An 18386-nucleotide genomic window follows, 5' to 3' on the forward strand; every position below is an offset into this window, starting at 1 on the left:
CTGTACTTCAGTTAGTAACATGGAACTGACATTAATTTCTTCATATTTACAGATGTTCTGTGGTATGTAATATTCTATATAAGGGGAGGAAGCTGGGTGAAGAGTATATAGAGACTCTCTATACTAGTTTTGCAACTTCTTTGTAAGACAAATAAGCTTTAATACAATGGCATTAAAAAATACTATTTGCCAATTATGACACCAATTTTATACATTTGATATCAACTATTATTCTATCTCATTCAGATAAATTTGTACAATATCCACCTCCCTGTGGTCCTATACTCATTAAGACTTCTCTTTCTGAAAAGCAGTATTTTCCTTTCCTATTGTTTAATAGGAAACAATTTAAATCTTGAAACCAATTCTAGTATTTCTGTTGGTTCACTGAAAAACACAGAAAATTTTTCCAAAATGTACCCTAATCTATACAAAAACTTTACATTTTACCAAACTTTCTTATCTTCTATATTGCATTTCTTAATCAATGGTGCATATCATGCCTAAATAGCTCTCCTCCAGTTCCAGCGTCTGGGCACCAAGAGAAATCAGCTATCACTATACACAGACCAATACTATTTGATCATAACTACAATAAGGACTAATTTTGTTCAATGATCTAAAAAAAATGAAAAAAGCAGTTAATTATTATAAAGTGTGGAGCCCATAGTTTACAAGAATTAGAGCTGAGGGTCAAAGCCAGGTTTCTCTGTCATCCAAGTCGATGCGAAATATTCCATATTCAAAGTTCATATTTTAAAAATCTAATGACAGAATGATCTGAAAGGTCAACAATGAATTATAGTCATTAAGCTAGCTTATAAATATGCATGAGTTGAATGTTTGTAGGTACAGACATTAAAAGCTTCGTATAATTATTTGATTATGAAAAGAACACATAAAATGCAATCTCCAACAAGCATGAAAGCTAATTAACAATCTTTTAATCTCACAAATACATTTCATAATAACTATAGAAATTTTAGAATAATTATCTTTTACACTTTTAATTATAAATTATTTCCAGTATATGCAATTTATGTGAACGATTTAAAAAGAACAATTATTTACTGACTCCATTTTAATCTGATTTTGCCTTGATGTACCAAGTTTCAGATCACAACTGGCAGTATTATTATGGGTGGGAGGACACACAGTGACTTTCCTGGACAGAGCCACATGCCTACAGCTTGCAGAGGACATAAGAAGGGCCAGAACTCCTTTGTATAGTTTTCTTTCCCCAAGGTAAAAACAGACTAATCTTTATTTCTCTGCATGCATTGTGTCTGGAAACCCCCAAAGCAGAAGACCACTGTAAAGCTTGGAAGCCTGAAAATGAATGTTGGATCATCATATATTTGTTATATAGACCTGATATGCTGGAGTGACAGAAAAAAGATAAAATGGATAGCTTTAATGAACAGAAGACACTGGCATCCTTTCAAATATCCAGAGCACCAAAACAAAGACTGGGTAACTGCTTTATGTGTGCATTCATGCTAATAAAAGTCATTTCATACTACTTTTCTGTCCTCCCTTAACTTCAATCTCTTCATCCCCCCAAAGATGATTACTACTACTGAGTCAAGTTGTGCTGATAGAAGATCTAGAAAAGAAACATGAGTCTGTCTATAATCACAAGCCAGTAACCAAGAGAAGACAGATTTGTTAACAACTCAAGAAGCTTATCATTTATGACTTTGTGATAGTGCTCATTTTGCTACTGAATGTAACCTCACATAATTTCTGCATGACAATATACTACACACTGGATAACTGTCAACTCTAGGGTTGGTAAACTACAGCTATCAGCCACATGTGGCTCACCTTTGATCCTTGTAAATTAAGCCCCATGGGAATACAGTTAAGTCCATTCACATGTATTGTAGCTTTTGTACCACAACTATAAAGGTTAGTAGTCACGACAGCTCTCATATGGATTAAAATCTAAAATATCTACCATAAGATTCTTTACAGAAAAAGTTTCCCAATGTCTATTGTCATGTTTAAACCTAACACCCACCCCATGACACAGGTGATGTAAAACCCATCATATAAAGGGAATTTAGGAAAGATATATATGGCTAGAGAGCATCGATGTCAGAATTTAGAATCAAGTCTTTATGTAGTTAGGATCCTGTGACAATTCCAGTAATATATACTGACTTTTTACTATTATAATTGCCCCTTCTTTGTCATGTATAAAACAGATACAATACTTAAGGAGGGTAAAGCTATTGCCCCTCAGTCTCTCCAGGAATTCTAAAATAGATATTAGGAATCAATACTTACTTAACAAATTCATGAACAATTACCATGAAAGTTATGTCCTCCCAGACACATTCCCCACTATTTATAAAAAAATATTTCTAATACTCAAATATTATAGGTGCAAAATTAATCAATGCAGTATTTTCCCCAAAAGTAAATATTTCGATAAACTTAAACTTAATTAAACAACTTCCCTAAAGCTGTGTTTCAAAAGTATCTTCTTCAGATTAGTGGGACAATCAGCAACTCGCCTTCCCATTGCTGCCAGACAGTGACACCTGCTGGAAGATGGCTCCACAAAGGAGTGCTGGGGAACCCCAAAGAAGCCCTTGAGAGCTCAGCCACACACCCCTCCATCCAACACTCTTCATTGTTCTAATCTACATGCTTTTGTATTTTCATATGTTTAGAAATATTACTTTGAAATTCAGACAAACAGCAGCAAGCTGGGGAAAAATTATTTTAAAGCATGTAACAACTGCTGTCAATTTTTAATTTTTTTTTTAAAAGATAAAAACATCATCAAGAGCATGACAGACTATGGTGGAGGACTAGGGGTACGCTGGCAGTGGGTGTGGTGGGTCACATACACCTGAAGGGTGTCATTCTATGACTTGATCTTATTCCAGTGGTGTAAGCCAAGGTTATATTAATTTAAATAAAAAGTGATATAATTAATCAAAGTTTAAGGTACATTAACTTTAGAAAGTAAACCAATTACTTGTTGTTCAATAATGGCATTAACATTATTTTAAATATAAGTCCAAGAATTATTATTTTATGTCATTACTATGATTTATATTATATATATTATATATAGATGTTTTCTATTAAAATTCCAGTGATAAAAACATATATTATAAAAACATATACTACAGGTTCCATTTAGAAAGAAGGCTTTGCTACTATTTTATAAAAAGTACATTTAATTTATTTTTAAGAGTAAATGGGACATAGTTTTAAATCCTGTGATCTGACATCATCTTATTACACACATTATTCTAAGTACTTACACTCTAACAAGAGTAATGCTTCTAGTGACACTTTCCCATGTAAATGGTTCTCCCAGTTTGGCAGTGGAGGCAAAAATATTAACATTCCTAGCATTGAAGTCCAGAACTCAGATGACAAAAACATTCTCTGGATCAAGGCATGAAAAGCAAATAGCCAAGAGCACAAATTTTGACACAAAAGATAAAAAAAAAAAAGCATTTGCTAGTACCCCAAGAACATGGGGGTAAAATTCCTGAGACTATGTAATTTTGCCCAGCAATAATACAAGGGTGTGTGTAGCCGGGCCGCAATTAGACTTTTCATGAGCACATACTATAATTAGAGCTTGAGTTGTTATCTTAAACTAAATGGAAATTTCTTTTAAATGCCAAATGTTCAAATTTTAATGGTTGGCGTAGAAAAATTTATAATTCTTTTTGCTTAATTCAAAATAAACATTTTCTAGCCTCTGCATTTATTCCATATGAAAATGTGAACAAGAATTTATCAGCTAAAAGATAAAATGAGTAGCCATACAGTCCACTGTTGCTAAGAATAGTAAAGAATTAAACAAATCAAGGATCTTTGTTTCTTTATTGTAACACTGCCACACTGATCTTTACAAAGCACTCTATCAACCAGGGAACACACACATTACACTGATCAGTGATATTCTGGGTGTCACATGGGTGGCATGAGAGAGCACAGGTTTGCGATTCTTGAAAAAAGAAAACAAAGATAATGCCAGGGAAAGAAACAATGAAGTTGAAGTAGGAATAAATATGGAGTGAACCTTTGGAGAAAATCAACAAAGTAAGGCAGACTTAAAGAAATAACTAAATAGAAACATGGCATAAAAATACTTGGAACATTCCCTCTTTCCCTAAAAGCTACAAGTTGACCAAGACATTACCGATCGGTAATGATATTTAAAAACATCACAAGGAGATACATTTCATGAGCATTCAGTAAACTTTGTTGAATGTATGAAAACTCAGAGATTTCATGATGATGAAGATATGAGTGCTACAGAAAAATCAATGTAGTAAGTCCCCCAAGTTTTCCCATAAACCTAAAAACAGTATCCTTAAGCCACTGGGTGCTGTTCTGCAAAGTCTGACAGGGGTTAGATCTACAATCAAATCTAAATCTAATACCCTTGTGGGATTATACCCCCCTGCGGGGTAAGGAAAAATGTCAGGCTTTTCTGCCCTCCTGCCATCAAGAGAGATGATGGATCCTTGCGGTCCTGAATGCATGCCTGATGGTGGGCACCTGGAGTAGGGTGTGGGCATAGGTAGATGGGATTCACCTGGGCTTTTAAAGGCGGCATCACGGGACGCCAGCAGAAGCCAAAAGAGAAGCCGAGAAAGAAGCAGAGAGAGAAGCAAGAGCAGCAGAAGCCGAAAGAGAAGCTGAGAGAGAAGCAAAGAAACAGAAGCAGAGATCACCGGAGAGCCTAGACAGAGTGAGGATTTGCTGGGGGCTGGGAGGACTGCCAGCCTCCCGGCCCCCCAGCACCCCTGCCTGCTGTGTAGCAGGTAAATCCCAATAAAAGACCTGCAAAAGCCACTGAGGACTCTGACTCCTCCTTTACCCGGTCTGCTGGATCAGAAAAACCTGCTCTGTGTCCTTTCCTCCCCTTACACTCCCTTTAAAAAGATTTATTCTATTTTCCAGTTATCTGAGCTAATCAAGATTAAATATATGCAGCAAGTTCTTGGGTATCTCAATAGCATTAATTGTTTACATACATGTGACTATACAGAATCTAACAAAGGAACTGGAGTACTCCACTAGTGACATAGGTAACACACTGTTAATATAAAGTGCATTATCAAAGTACTTAGGAATTTTTACTCAGTATCTAGAGAAGACAATGCATCAATTTTCACACTGACCAAGACTGGATGTCTTATAGTACTGGTTTCCTAAAAGACATGTAGCTCCTGATTTTGGTTACTTACTTCTCTTTAATCAGTGTATTATCAAGTAGACATGTGAAATCTATTAGCATAATTAAGAGACAAATTTCAACTGTGTTTGGGAAAACCTAGGCACTAAAGGATAGTCAATGATAGCTTGCTCAGTTCTTTCACTTTCACTCTTCAAACAGCTAGACCAGATGTCTCTCATAAGCTACAGCTGTGAAGTCAAGATGAAAGGCACCTGAAAAGTCACTATCATCACTACTTTTTGGAATTAAGGTAGGAAAGCTATGATAACACCTGACTGCTGACCAAACCTTAGAATTTTCCTGAATATTTATTGTAGATATGCAGCAAATGGAATCCCAAGATGGTTTCTAGCAGTGTATGACTCAGAGGATTTCCCTGGGTTATAAGGGTGGTGGGGGAAGGAAGGTATAGGGAGAAGATTAAGATCACCAATATGACCAGCCTCTGATCCCCAGCTTTGTTCTAACAGGAGAGGCAAACTTTAACTTATAACTGTCTACTGAAAAATACTTATCATGCTTCCTAATTTTTAAAAAGTCAGCCACTTCATCTATCATATGTTTGTTTCTATTTTCCCTTAGGAAACAAAATTGATGGCAAAATTAAACACTTCATAACATATGCTTCTACTCCTTATAGTCTGAAGAATTAATAAGGGCAGAATTTTAAAACACATTAAAGTAGAAACTGCTCAAGTCTTTCTTTATCTTTTATGATAGTTTATACTATAGGAAAGATTCCACACCATAGTGATGCTGGTTAGAGTAGAATTTAATTCTAGGAGAATGAATGCTCTCTAATTTAATAAATGAAGAGAAGATTTCCAAATTAGTCATTAAGCGTTTATACATATAAATACAAAACCAGATGTCACAAGGGAAAAGTCATGCCAGACTTTGTGCCCAAATCTGAAAACTCCATCTGGTGGAGAATGAGGGATGTTGAATCACAAAAGTACTTTGTTTATAATACAAGGAAAACAATTTTTCCTCTACAATATTATTGTTGTTGCTGAGTGAGACTATCCACTTAAGGAAGTAGTTATTATTTTGTCATTATGTGAAAAATGAATATAAAAATCAAACTCTTTTAGTCATTATCCTCTGAATTCCCACTACAAAATAAAACAGGAGCAGCAGCAAAAACAAACCAGCCAACAAAAATCCTCAGCAATGAAAATTCCATGGTTTCATATCAAAAGTCCTAATATCTTTTGTTTCCTTATTTCAAGAACATTTGAAAAAATAATCTGGATTAAAAGTCAGATATATATAGGCCAAAAGAGGTGACGACTTTAAGTGATAAAAAACAAAACAAAACAAAGTAATATGAATGGCCATGTTACCCAAAGCAATATAAATATGCAATGCAAATCCTACCAATGTTTCAACAGCATGTTTCCAGAAAGGTAGAATAAACAAATTTATATGGAACCACAAAAGACCCTGAGAGAGCAAAAGCAATTCTCACAAAAAAAGACAAAGAAGGGCCTCCATGGTGGCACTGGGTTAAGACGCAGTGGCTATCCGCAGCCACTGCAGCACAAGTTTGATCCCTGGCCAGGGAGCTACTCATGTTGCGCAGCAGACTTCTCCGACTTACCCGCTGCTCCCCTCAGCAGTGTATTTCAGTAGATCTACCTGTTCTGCTCCCCACTCTGTCTCTGGTGAATACTCTTACCCCCTGCACCTCCAGACTGCACCCCAGTTCTTGTATGCATAAATAAATCTTAAAAAAAAAAAGAATTGAGAGTCCAGAAATAAACTCAAATTTATAGTTAATCTTCAACAAATGAGCCAAGAGTATACACTGAAAAAAAAGAAAAGCTTCTTCAACAAAACTGGACAGCCACATACAAAAGAATGAAACCAAATTATTCTCTCACATCATACACAAGAGTTAACCCAAAATGGATGTAACACTTGGACCTGAGACCACAAAATATATAGAAGAAAAAAAAATACAAAGTACTCCACTACACTTACTTCAGGGATGTCTTTGGAGACTAGATGCTTATTGCAAAAAGGAAAAATCAACAAATGGAACTACAGCAAACTAAAATGTTCCTGCATAGTGATATTAACTATCATTAAAACAAGAAGACACCTTACTGACTGGGAGAAAATATCTGTACATCATACAACTGAAAAAAGGGCTAATATCCAAGTTCTTTAAAGAACCCACACAACAAAAAGAAAACAAATAACCTAATCAAAAAATGGGCAGGAGAGCTAAATCCTTTCATCCTTTTATGATAAAAATAGAAACATCTCCAAAGAATACATACAGATGGCCACAGGCACAAGAAAAAATCATCATCACATACCTTCAGGGAAACGTAAATCAAAACCACAATGAGATAACATCTCACACTTGTGAGAGTGGTCATAACTAAAAGATCAAAAATGTGTTGGCAAAGATGTGGAGAAAAAGAAGCTCTCCTGCTAGTGGTGGCGTTAAAGACCAGTCTATTCTGTATGGAAAACGATATTCAGATATACTACACAACCCACCAATTTCACTCCTAGGTCTATCCAAAGGATGAAAAACCACTGATGTAAAGGGATATACGCACTCCTACATACACTGCAATGCTATTTATTATGGAAACAAAGTGCCCAACAACAGAAGAGTGGATTAATAAGTTGTGGTATATATACACAATGCATTATGAGTTATACAAAAAAAAGGATGAATTCTTGCCATTTGTTACTATAACATGGGTGGAAAAGGAGGGTATTATGCTAAATGAAGTAAATCAGAAGGAGAAAGACAATTGCTGGATGGTTTCACTTATATGTAGGATACAGAGAAACATAACAAAGGATCAGGCAAAACAAACTAATAAAGCAGCCTAGAAATCTGACGGTATAATACTGAAAAGGGAAGGGGAGGATAGAGAACAAAGAGTGGACAGGTCCCAAAGGACTATGGGTTCCTTGGTGATGAGATTATTGGGGCTCTGGTGGCAGGTGTGGTGTGATAACATACATCTGAAGGTGTGAACCTCTCAATCACTTAGTGTTGTTAACTAATGTTATACCTCAATTTAAAAAAAAAAAAAAAGATTATGCCGCTTGACTAGAATAAAATTGAGAGTCGAGAAATAAACTCAATAAGAAAAAAAAAAGTGGTTGATTTCTGAATACATTTTGCAGGAAGAGACAACAGGTTTTACTGTGGATTATAGGCAAAATAAAGGCATCAGGGAGGATTTCAAGATTTTTGGTCTAGCAAGAAAGGGCAGGAGAGCACTATAGCAAAAGAACACTTCTTAGATGTAAGAGGTAAGTCAGTATTTGGGGGTATAGCTACCTGAAATGCCTATTAGACATCCAAGTGGAGATCAGGAGTATGAGGTGGACTTGCAAGTTTGAGTGAATATGGGAACCATCACCACAGATGGTTTTTAAAGTGTGGATGAGATTACCTAGGGAGGTAGTGTATTCAGAAAAATTAAAAGACCATAGCCTCTGGGCACTACCTATAGAGGCTAAGGGGTTGAGAAGGAACCGGCAAAGGAAAATTGAAAAAGAACTGCTAGGACATTCTAGGGTAATGTTTAGACTAGAAAAAAGTACACCTTCCAGACATGCAGCATCATATCATGATCTGGGCATTCTCCCCTACACACAGAGATGTCTGAAGTATTGCTAAGCAACATTGCATCTCTATTATCAATTTAATGAACTGAAATTTCTTTTTAAAGCATGTTAATATCCAATTTCATGACAGTAATCAAAACACAAAGACAGCAGACTCTCCATCAAAGTGATCAAAAACGTAAATTCTTATATTAGAAATAATTTAAGATGTGAAGAAATGGAAAATCTATTCTAGAGAATAATTTAAAATTACAAAGCAAAATTAATTTTCTAGGTTATCTGTCTACATACAAGACATACTATTTATGCAAATTTAAAATCCAAACATTAACAAAGCCACATGGCTCATAAATATATATCTCTGTGTTAATGAAATAAAAGGAAAATCCTTAAATGCATTTAGTGTTTGCCTCTGGGAGGGAGCTTGACTGGCAAATGATGAGCAAGGCACAGCACTAATGTGTAAAGTCTTACTTAACACTGAATTAATGAAAAAGACTTCAAGCAAATGTGAGAAAATATTGATATTCATCAACTCTAATGTGAATACATGAGTATGTAATAAAACTTTGTAATCTTTTTGTATTTAAAAACATTTTTTTCCTTTTTTGTTATTGAGATAGCTTTACTTTATAACACTACAGAGGTTTCAGTAGTACATTTTCTCTTCTCTGTGACTGTATACATTGAAAAGTTTTTTAAAGACACAAAAGAGAGGGACTTCCCTGGTGGCTCAGGGGGTTAAAGACAGAGCTATCAAGCTGTTACTGGCCACTGCAGCATGAGCTCAATCCCCAACTGGCCAGGGAGCTACCCACATGGCACAGCAGACCTCTCCTGCCTTGCCCATTGCTCCCCTCAGCAGTGCATTTCAGTAGATATGCCTGTTCTGCTCCTCACCCTCTCTGGCTAATCCTCTCACCACTTAAATGGTTAATTTTAACTGCATTGCATGGCTACTAAGAATTGAAAATAAATTGAACAAGCTACTTATAATAGAAGTGGGTTATAAATTAATTTTATAAAATGTCTTTAAACAAAGACACTGACAGAATTCTTAGCAATTAAAAAATCAGTTTAATATACTATAGAACAAAATATGTAAACATGTAATAGGTAATTTTAAAACCTGATATTGTCATCCACAATATGTATAGAAATAAATTCAGGTTGATTCATTTAGTATTGTTACTGGTTGTCAGTAAACAAAAATGTATCTGATTTTTCTACCTATAGTTTCAATGATGTCCTCACCATTTTCTCTTTGGTAATTTTCTCTGTATCAAACTAATGCATATTAAACAAAACACGGAAGCAGGTAAATGTTTATAGAGAATTTTTTGAAAAAGCGGCAGGAAAACTATTCTTTAAATATATCTTTTTGATAGACTTTTTAGTTAAATATTCATACAAAAGGATAATTCTAGTCTGATTAATCAGAACAGATGAGCAGGCATATTTTCTTTCAAAATTGGATAAAAATAAATACTTGTATTTGTTGAGTTAATATTGTTAAGAAAACAACCAGTTAACCTCTTCAAAATAACAAACGTTTTACGGAAGCAAACAAATGTTTTATTTCATAAACATTTCCGGAACAGCTGCTATGTGCAAGGCACTGCACCAAGTGCTGTGGATGAAGCCATTATTATTCAGTCATCAATTTTGCTCATGATCTGCTCAAGGTTTTCAGTGTGGAGGTAAAGTGAGCATGTAAATAATCACAAAATAAAGCAGAAAGGGATTCAATACTTTCATAAAGCAATAATATTGAGGAGTCTAGAGAAGGGAAAAACTGCTTCCAGCAAGTGATGTGGGAAGGGAAAATCAGAGGTGGCTTCATAAAGGCAGCAAATTTGAGCTAGATCTTGAAAGAAAGCAAGATTTTGACCAATGCAGACTGGGAGCCACTTTTGGATTGGATTTGAGGGCAATTTTAAGCTGGATATAAGTCATGACAGCAGGAAATAAAAGCATTAGAATTGGTGAAAGAAAGAAATGAAAAATAGGATGAAAAGGTAGGTAGGCAGCAGATTATACAGGATTTTGAGGATGTAAAGTCAATGGCTCACACTTTATTTGGAAGACAAATGAAAACCAATGAAACACTGCATAGTACATGACCAGGTACTTGTTCAGGAAGACTGGCTTATGTGAAAATGGGAAAATGGAGAGGAAGTAAGATAAATTTGAGACAGGAGAATGGATTATGAGACTATTATTTAGTATAAATAGGAGATAATGAAAATAGGAACCAAGTAGAAACAGAAGAGTATGGATGCAAAAAAAAAAAATAGTACACAATAAATAACAGTTATGTAAAATATGGAATAAAGCCTTACCTGATTCTTCTGTATCTTGTTCATCTATTAAACCTACTGAGACGCCTAAATCCACACATTTCTTGCTATGTGTCTTGGACTTCATGTGTTTTGTCAGATTTCCTTAAGGGAAAAGAATGTTTACTAAGCTTACATAGCATTATTAATTTGCTACTGCATTTGTCAACACTGGCAAATTCCATTCCTATTTCAAGTGAAAGTACACACTGTGGTTATACAATTCCAATGACTAAAATTTGGATCAAAGCACATATTGGTAACTGTGTTGTAACAACCCTGTTACTAATAATTCAGCTCCAATCTTCCTCCTTTACTTTGATAATTGTGCACATTACTTAGTTTTTATTCTCTAGTCCTTATTTATGTCTTAGAACATTTTGTAGATAAAGCCCCTTTCCGACTGCACTATCACCTGTATAGTTCTTGGAGTGGGAATTCTCTACCAGTTGTATGTGCTGGCATAGTATCCATGGAACCGTAAGGAGTCTTAAGTACTTTGAGCTGCAGACACATCTCTAATAGATCTGTTCTCTAAAAGCTTCTTCCTGGGACTTTACCATTTTCATTGGGGTTTTCAGACCACTGATTTGGGGTAAGTTTTTTTTTTTTTTTTTCCCTTTTGCAAGCAAGACATAGGTATAGGGTTTTCCTTTTTAGCAGACAGCTTTTTCTCCATGTGGTCCAAAGACAGGAGAGCCAGGTTTATTTCGGGTGTTGGACTCCTTCCCAGAACTGACATTAAAATCTCAGGCCTGCAGGCATGTATCTGGGTTTTGATGTCCCTATGGATTTTTTTTCTTTTTTTTTAAGTATCTGCTCACCTTTCTAGCTTGGTAGCTTTTTTGTTTTGTTTTGTTTTTTGTTTTTTAATTTCTGGTCTCTGGAAATTAAGACTTTTGTAAATTTTGAGCTTGATAATCTAATAAAATCTCTATTTGGTTGTCATTATTACAAATTATCTTTGTGTTTGGAACATGAGAAAGAATGTCTTCATTAATTTCAATCAACCACATTAACTAGAAGTCTTACCATAGTATCTCTACAGGTATGTTTCCCCTGGGGGCTGGAGTACTGACCTCTATATATTTTATCAGGTTAACTGGGAAATGCTGAGCACAAGCATTGGTGACTGCAGGAGAAGAGTTCAGATTATTCTGAGGATACTAAGCAGCTTGAGTGGGTAATGCCACACATGTACACAAATTGCCCAAAAAAAAGGGAAAAACTGATGTCTTTCCAGAAAACCAAATTCTAAACAAATATGCTGAGTTTGGTGCTCAGGGACACACTAATATTAAGAAAAAGCCTTTAGAGGAGCTCAACATATCTGATTCATTGGTCTAGCTTATGTGCTTGTGGGAGCTAAAGGACCTGTGAATCTGCTGTATTTATAGAGCCTAAAAATGTAGTAAAACCTTGAACTCGTCACACACATGTTCAAGCAAATTCTTGCCCTACATAGTATATACAGAATCCTAGAGCTTAGTTCAAGCACAAGAATTTCAAGCATAGGATGGTGACTGGACCAGGTAACTGTGTCTAAAAGCTATTGAACCCTGGCTTCTGTGATTCCGGAGAGAATCCTTGACTTAAAATGGATTAGCCTTGTCTGATGTATATTTTAAATACACTTAAAATATAAAATACAAATGTAAAAAAGGTGACATTAAAAGAGGAAGGACATACTGGTGTTCACTAAATAATCTCTACACTTTTCTGAATGCTTTAAAATTCTCACATAAAAACGTTATTAAGAAAAGCTTGGCCATTTTAATGTGACTGAAAATTCTACTTATATGTCAAAACACTTTCAACATAATAACAATTTTACAAACCAAATTACAAGGTCTTCCAACAGTCTCTTCAAAATGCTTTTGTTCCCTAAACAGATAGTCATAACAGGTTATTTACTTTTTAGGAAGTTACTGTATAATTGTAACTAGCAAATTTGGGAATATAAATTTTTAACAAGCATATCTTCTCATAATTTGAGTTATTATCAACCATATCTTAAAGAATTTACAATAAACAAAGCAATTTGCACTTTAAAGATGCATATAAAATGCAAATATCCCCTAGCAATGCTATAAACTGTATTAACAGAGAAATTTTTCAACAGATTTAATAAACATTAATCAAAATCCTATGGAAAGCATGAGAGATTTTGTTGCTGGATTCCTATAACTACACAGAGTTTAATTTTCTGTGACATAAATGGGGCTAAATCCTGCAAAGATGCAAGCTTACTATGTATTTTTTGTTGACTGGCCTTTAAAACTGAATAGTGAAGTAAATTACAATTATTTTGAAAATGTACTCATCAAATAAACTAAGAGGACAAATGATAAAGTGCTCATATGCATGAGCAGCAGGCGGATCAATTCTAGCACCACAGATCGTTGCTCTGATAAGATTCTGCCACCTGTACATTCCCACATGTATATGGCATGCCATTATACCACAGTTCCTTTTTGCTAAAAACCATGCACTTTCAATAAGAAGTAAAGCTGGACTGGCGAGGATAACAAAATAAACCAGAGCAGGGCAAAATCTAGTCTAACCTAAAAGCAGGACTACTATTGTTTAGCTACTTTAGAAAGTTCTGAGGAATCTGCTTTACACAAAAGGTCTCTGTTTCTCCATGGGAGGTGATCATTAAAAAAAAGGGAATTATCATGCTGAGAATGGGAAAATATTGAATTTCTAATATTTTCTTTATCAGTGTCCTCAATTAAGGGAGCTTTTTTGAAATAACTACTTGTCACATAAAACTACATGAATTATCTGACAAAAGAAAAACATTTAATGTAAACTCAGATATGTAGTATATTAGAAAAATGAAGGACTAAAAACTACTACCATAATGCTCACTCTTTAGGGTTCAATATGCTTTGCCCACTATTTAATAAATATCTACCGAAAATTTATATGATGCTGTTTTGGGTGGTGGTGAATCAATATTTTTCTTTGCCATGAAATCTTTATAGTTTCATTTGGTTTTCCACACCTAGTTTTCCTTACCCATTTCATATTACACCTTGATTGTCTTTTATTTGGGTTATATCACTCTGTACTTGGTAATCTTTTATTAGTAATACTGATCTATTGAAATGGCTCTTGGTCTCATACTGGAACTTAGTTGATGCTTCTTCATGACAGGAAAATCAGTGAAAGGCAATAAATTGGGTGCATAGATTAAAGCATTTGATCCGACCAGGAAAATCATCCTGAATCACCTTCCATTTCCAGAAGGAGGTTCTATATTACAATCAGGACTACAGAATGTTTCTTCTAACTCCTCAGGATTTCTTGAAACTTTTTAGAAATACTCAAGGTTATCTGAAGAGCAGCTTTGGATAATTTTCCCCCTTCATTCTTGTTTCAAGCAGTACGGCATTCAAGGCTAGCGAATTTGAAACTATTTATTTGTAAATATTATAACGTTCTTAAAAGCCAAAAATCAATTTTGCTGAAGAGTTAAGGAGTCTTTAAAAACAAAACTGTGAAAACCACCAATATAAAAAATAAAAGCAAATGTTAACTGCTAAGGAATGAAAAGAGCTTCTGTAAAAAATCGATTAAATTTTTACAGCTGCTGTCCTTACAGACAATTTCATGATTGCATGGCTTTGTTTTAGAGAGAATAATACTTCTTAAAGGATATGGAAAATTTAAATCACCAGAAGCAAATTTTTATATACTGATTCATGAAGGTATATAAAGGAAAAAGCAAACATTTTATAGTATTTTATCCATTGCATGTCAACAGGAAATTTGTAAAGGGTAAAATTGCCTTAACTATAATAAAGGCTTACAATTTAAATAAAAACCTATAAAGAGAACAGAAGGAATACTAAATATAATTTTAAAAAGTAGCTCTGAGTTTCTTTACAAAGGTTAGATAATCTGAAGCTTAAATTCAACAATTTGGGCTAAAAAAAGCATCAGGGAAAAGAAAAAGAAATGGTTATATGTGTCTAAAATTAGATGATAAAACATGAGTAATCATTATTAAGTTTATAAGTAGTTATTATTTTAAATTTCACTTTAATCTTTTAGCACCAAAATGAATTTACTTGTGATCATGAAAATTTTTGTTCTTCGTTAGCTGCAAAGTAAATATTTTTGAAAATGTATTAGTCATCATGTTAACTGTAATTTGGTAGTTAGATTGAAAAGGGCAGTTGTTCTTTTTAAAATGTTCTATTTATTATATATATATTCTAAAAATGTGTAATTAAAATCTTTTTCTAAAAGGACTAGAAACATATAATGAAATAAGACTACAATGTTGACAAGATATAATTTATATCAGTGTATTTAAGTTACTGCATCCTTGGTCAAAGAATAATGCAAAGCAGGGTCTTATCTCTACTAACTGAATGCATATAAAAAGGACCTTGAAGCAACCCACTCATACCTTTTGTCTTAAAGGAGAAGTTACAGTAAGTGCAGTGATAGGGGCGGACATCTGTATGGGTTCGTATGTGTTTCTTTAACATACTAGGTTTCTTACAACGTATTCCACATTCTTCACAAATATACTTTCCTCTTCCCCTGCCTCGGACATACACATACTCTTCATTTGATTTATATCTAATTTAAAGAAAAAGAAATGAATAGATACTATGGATACTATGTCTTTTAGAAAATATTAATGATTAAAATTCAACCTAAAAAAATTAAACCAATGCACAATTTTTATACTCAACACAAATTTAATACATGTAAATGTAACAGTCCAGCTTTTACACCCAACAATATTCTAACAGTTAATTCTAATCAAAACTTTATTCAATTACAGTTCAATTTAAAAATATTTCCTGTTTCTAAGCAATTGGTTTAAAAGGTTTCTTTACTGTTAAATTCAATCACATCTTTAAGTACTAAAATATTTCTGAGTTTCACCCTAAGTACCACTGATTTTTATAATTCATTTTTCTCTCATAATCAAATAAAGATAATAGGCAATGAATTCATTTCTTTAAGAGCAGATTTTCCTTGTCATTCCTTTGTCAGTCAAGGTGAAATATAGGGTTCCCTGTGGAAACTCAGTTCTTAGTAGCCTCCTAGGTTCAACAATGTTCTAAATAATTATCACTTTTTTGATTAAACAAAATTACTTAATACTACATATATTTTGTAATGAAGATTCTGTTCATAAACTCAGGAACTTTCATCGTTATATAAAATTGGCACTGATACGTGTTCATTCACATGAAATCAAATGTACATTTAAAAAGTAAGTTTAAATGTACATTTAAGAAGTAAAATTTGTACTTGCCCTCCATCAAATATTTTAATTCTTCTTGGTTCACTTTTGATTAAGGAATTTTCTTTATCTTGCTCATTGTTAATTTCAGAGGCATCCTTATTGCTGAATTCAACTACTGTGGACTTTTGATTACCTAATGCTCTCTGAAACGAAAAAAAAAAAAAGAGAGACTAATTTAATAAAACTGAAAACACAGACATACTAATGTTTCACTTGGAAATTAAACAAGGCAGAGTTCAGGGCATATAGTTAAAGAAATGCATTTCAGTGAAGTAACAGGTTTATTGTCATCTGCTTTGTCTTCTCCATTACCTTTAATATAGCTATCTAAATCATAGCAAACCGATTACAGCTATTTTAAAATTCCACTGCAGTGCACTGACACCCCAAATAAATGCCTTACAACCTCCTACCTTGGTATTCCATGAGCTTAACAGGAACTGTTTTTAACAGACTAAATATTCTTTCTTATATCTAACTCACCATTCATACTCTAATTTAAGCACATTCCTTTGCAGATGTAAAAGAACTATTTATCCCCCTTGGTATACTAATGCCTTATACTAAGAAACATGAATAAATCCCCTTTGACTAAAATGCACTGTAAAGTTAAAAGAAGAAGTCTGATTTCCAGCATTTTATTCTCCCTTCCTCCCATTAGTTTAAACCATAATGTGGTGCTCTTACTGTTTCACAAGTTTCTAAATACTGGTAATTGTGAGATCCGTGTCAGGTCAAAAATCGGGTTTTGGCCTGGAAACAACTAAATCTCTCAAAAAAGGTAACGAACATTAAAATAATGAATGTGTTTTTCCAATAGAAATATTACACTATCATTTCATAAACCACACCATTCACATTAAGTTTCCTCCTTCCTCGGCTGTTCCATCTTCACATACCTTTCAGTCAGACAGCATAGGGGAGTGTAGAACAGTGAGAAAACACTCTCCGGGTTAAGACATTTATCCAGATCAAGTGTGAAAAGCAAAGGCTCAAACTTCAGTTCTTCGGGCAAATCCAACACAGGCGCGCTTTTCTGATCAAGGGCCTCTTTGTTACAAACCTCCTTTAACAATCACACTGCTGAGTATACAGCTATGGTTACTAAGATGATATATTAAGTGGTGGGAGGGTATTTACCTTGTGGATGGAGGGCCTATCTGGCCTCAGAAAGTGTTCAGTGAGATCTCTGTCCTTACAAAGCCAGGGACAAAGAAAAGGTGTTGGCCCAAATTTCTCAAAAAGGTAGTATGAAGATAATGCACACAGACCCTGACGAGTAAAAATGCACCTGTGCCCTCTTTTCCTGGGAAAGACATCAGGTTTCCCCTGAGTTTGGAATACTTGAACATATATACATCTTTCCTTCCATATTCTTTTCTTAACAGTAACCCTATTTATTACCTCCCATACCAAATCCCCACTTATCTTTTGCTTACTTTGTCCCTATCTAATCTGGCTTCTATTTACCAAAGTTACTAATGAGCTAAGTGCTAAAATCATTATCATTTCCTTAGTCTTTTTATGTTCAACCACTCCATATAATTATATGTTGCTGAGACCTCATTTCTCTTGGAAATCCTTTTACTTTAGCATCTGTTCTTTTCCATTTTGAATCATAAATACTTCAACATTTTGATTTTGAGTTAAAAGCCGGACTCAAATCACCAGTGATATTAAAGCTGCTCAGTCCAGATTGTTAGTTCATCCTTATCTGACCTCTCTACCTGGACAACTCTCATTGAAATATCTTCTTCCTTGATCTGTGTGATACCACTTCTCCTAGTTCTCTTTCCTTTATGAAAAGCTCTTTCAGTTTTCCTATGCGAACTTTTTACATCTGTCTAACCCTTTAAATAGCAGTGATCCCCAGGATCTATTACAGGCCTAAATCTCTTCTTTCCACACTCCCTGAACAATCTCATTAATTAAAACTGAAGAA

The 18386-nt window shown here is 34.4% G+C and overlaps 1 protein-coding gene across 3 annotated transcripts in view; it reads right to left on the reverse strand.

Moving 5' to 3' along the window:
* The window catches only part of HIVEP1 (HIVEP zinc finger 1), a 151797-nt gene that overhangs the window by 17547 nt on the left and 115864 nt on the right, over nucleotides 1-18386 (reverse strand). For all 3 annotated transcript variants that reach the window (XM_037519215.2, XM_037519216.2, XM_037519217.2), the window contains exons 5-7: nucleotides 16454-16587; nucleotides 15590-15765; nucleotides 11170-11271 (exon numbers count right to left, since the gene is read on the reverse strand). In XM_037519215.2, coding sequence (XP_037375112.1) covers nucleotides 11170-11271; nucleotides 15590-15765; nucleotides 16454-16587 — 412 coding nt within the window. The remainder of the gene's footprint in view (nucleotides 1-11169; nucleotides 11272-15589; nucleotides 15766-16453; nucleotides 16588-18386) is intronic.

Source organism: Talpa occidentalis, unplaced genomic scaffold, assembly GCF_014898055.3.
Source record: "Talpa occidentalis isolate TD23 unplaced genomic scaffold, MPIMG_talOcc4v2.1 talOcc4.2, whole genome shotgun sequence".
Classification (NCBI taxonomy): domain Eukaryota; kingdom Metazoa; phylum Chordata; class Mammalia; order Eulipotyphla; family Talpidae; genus Talpa; species Talpa occidentalis.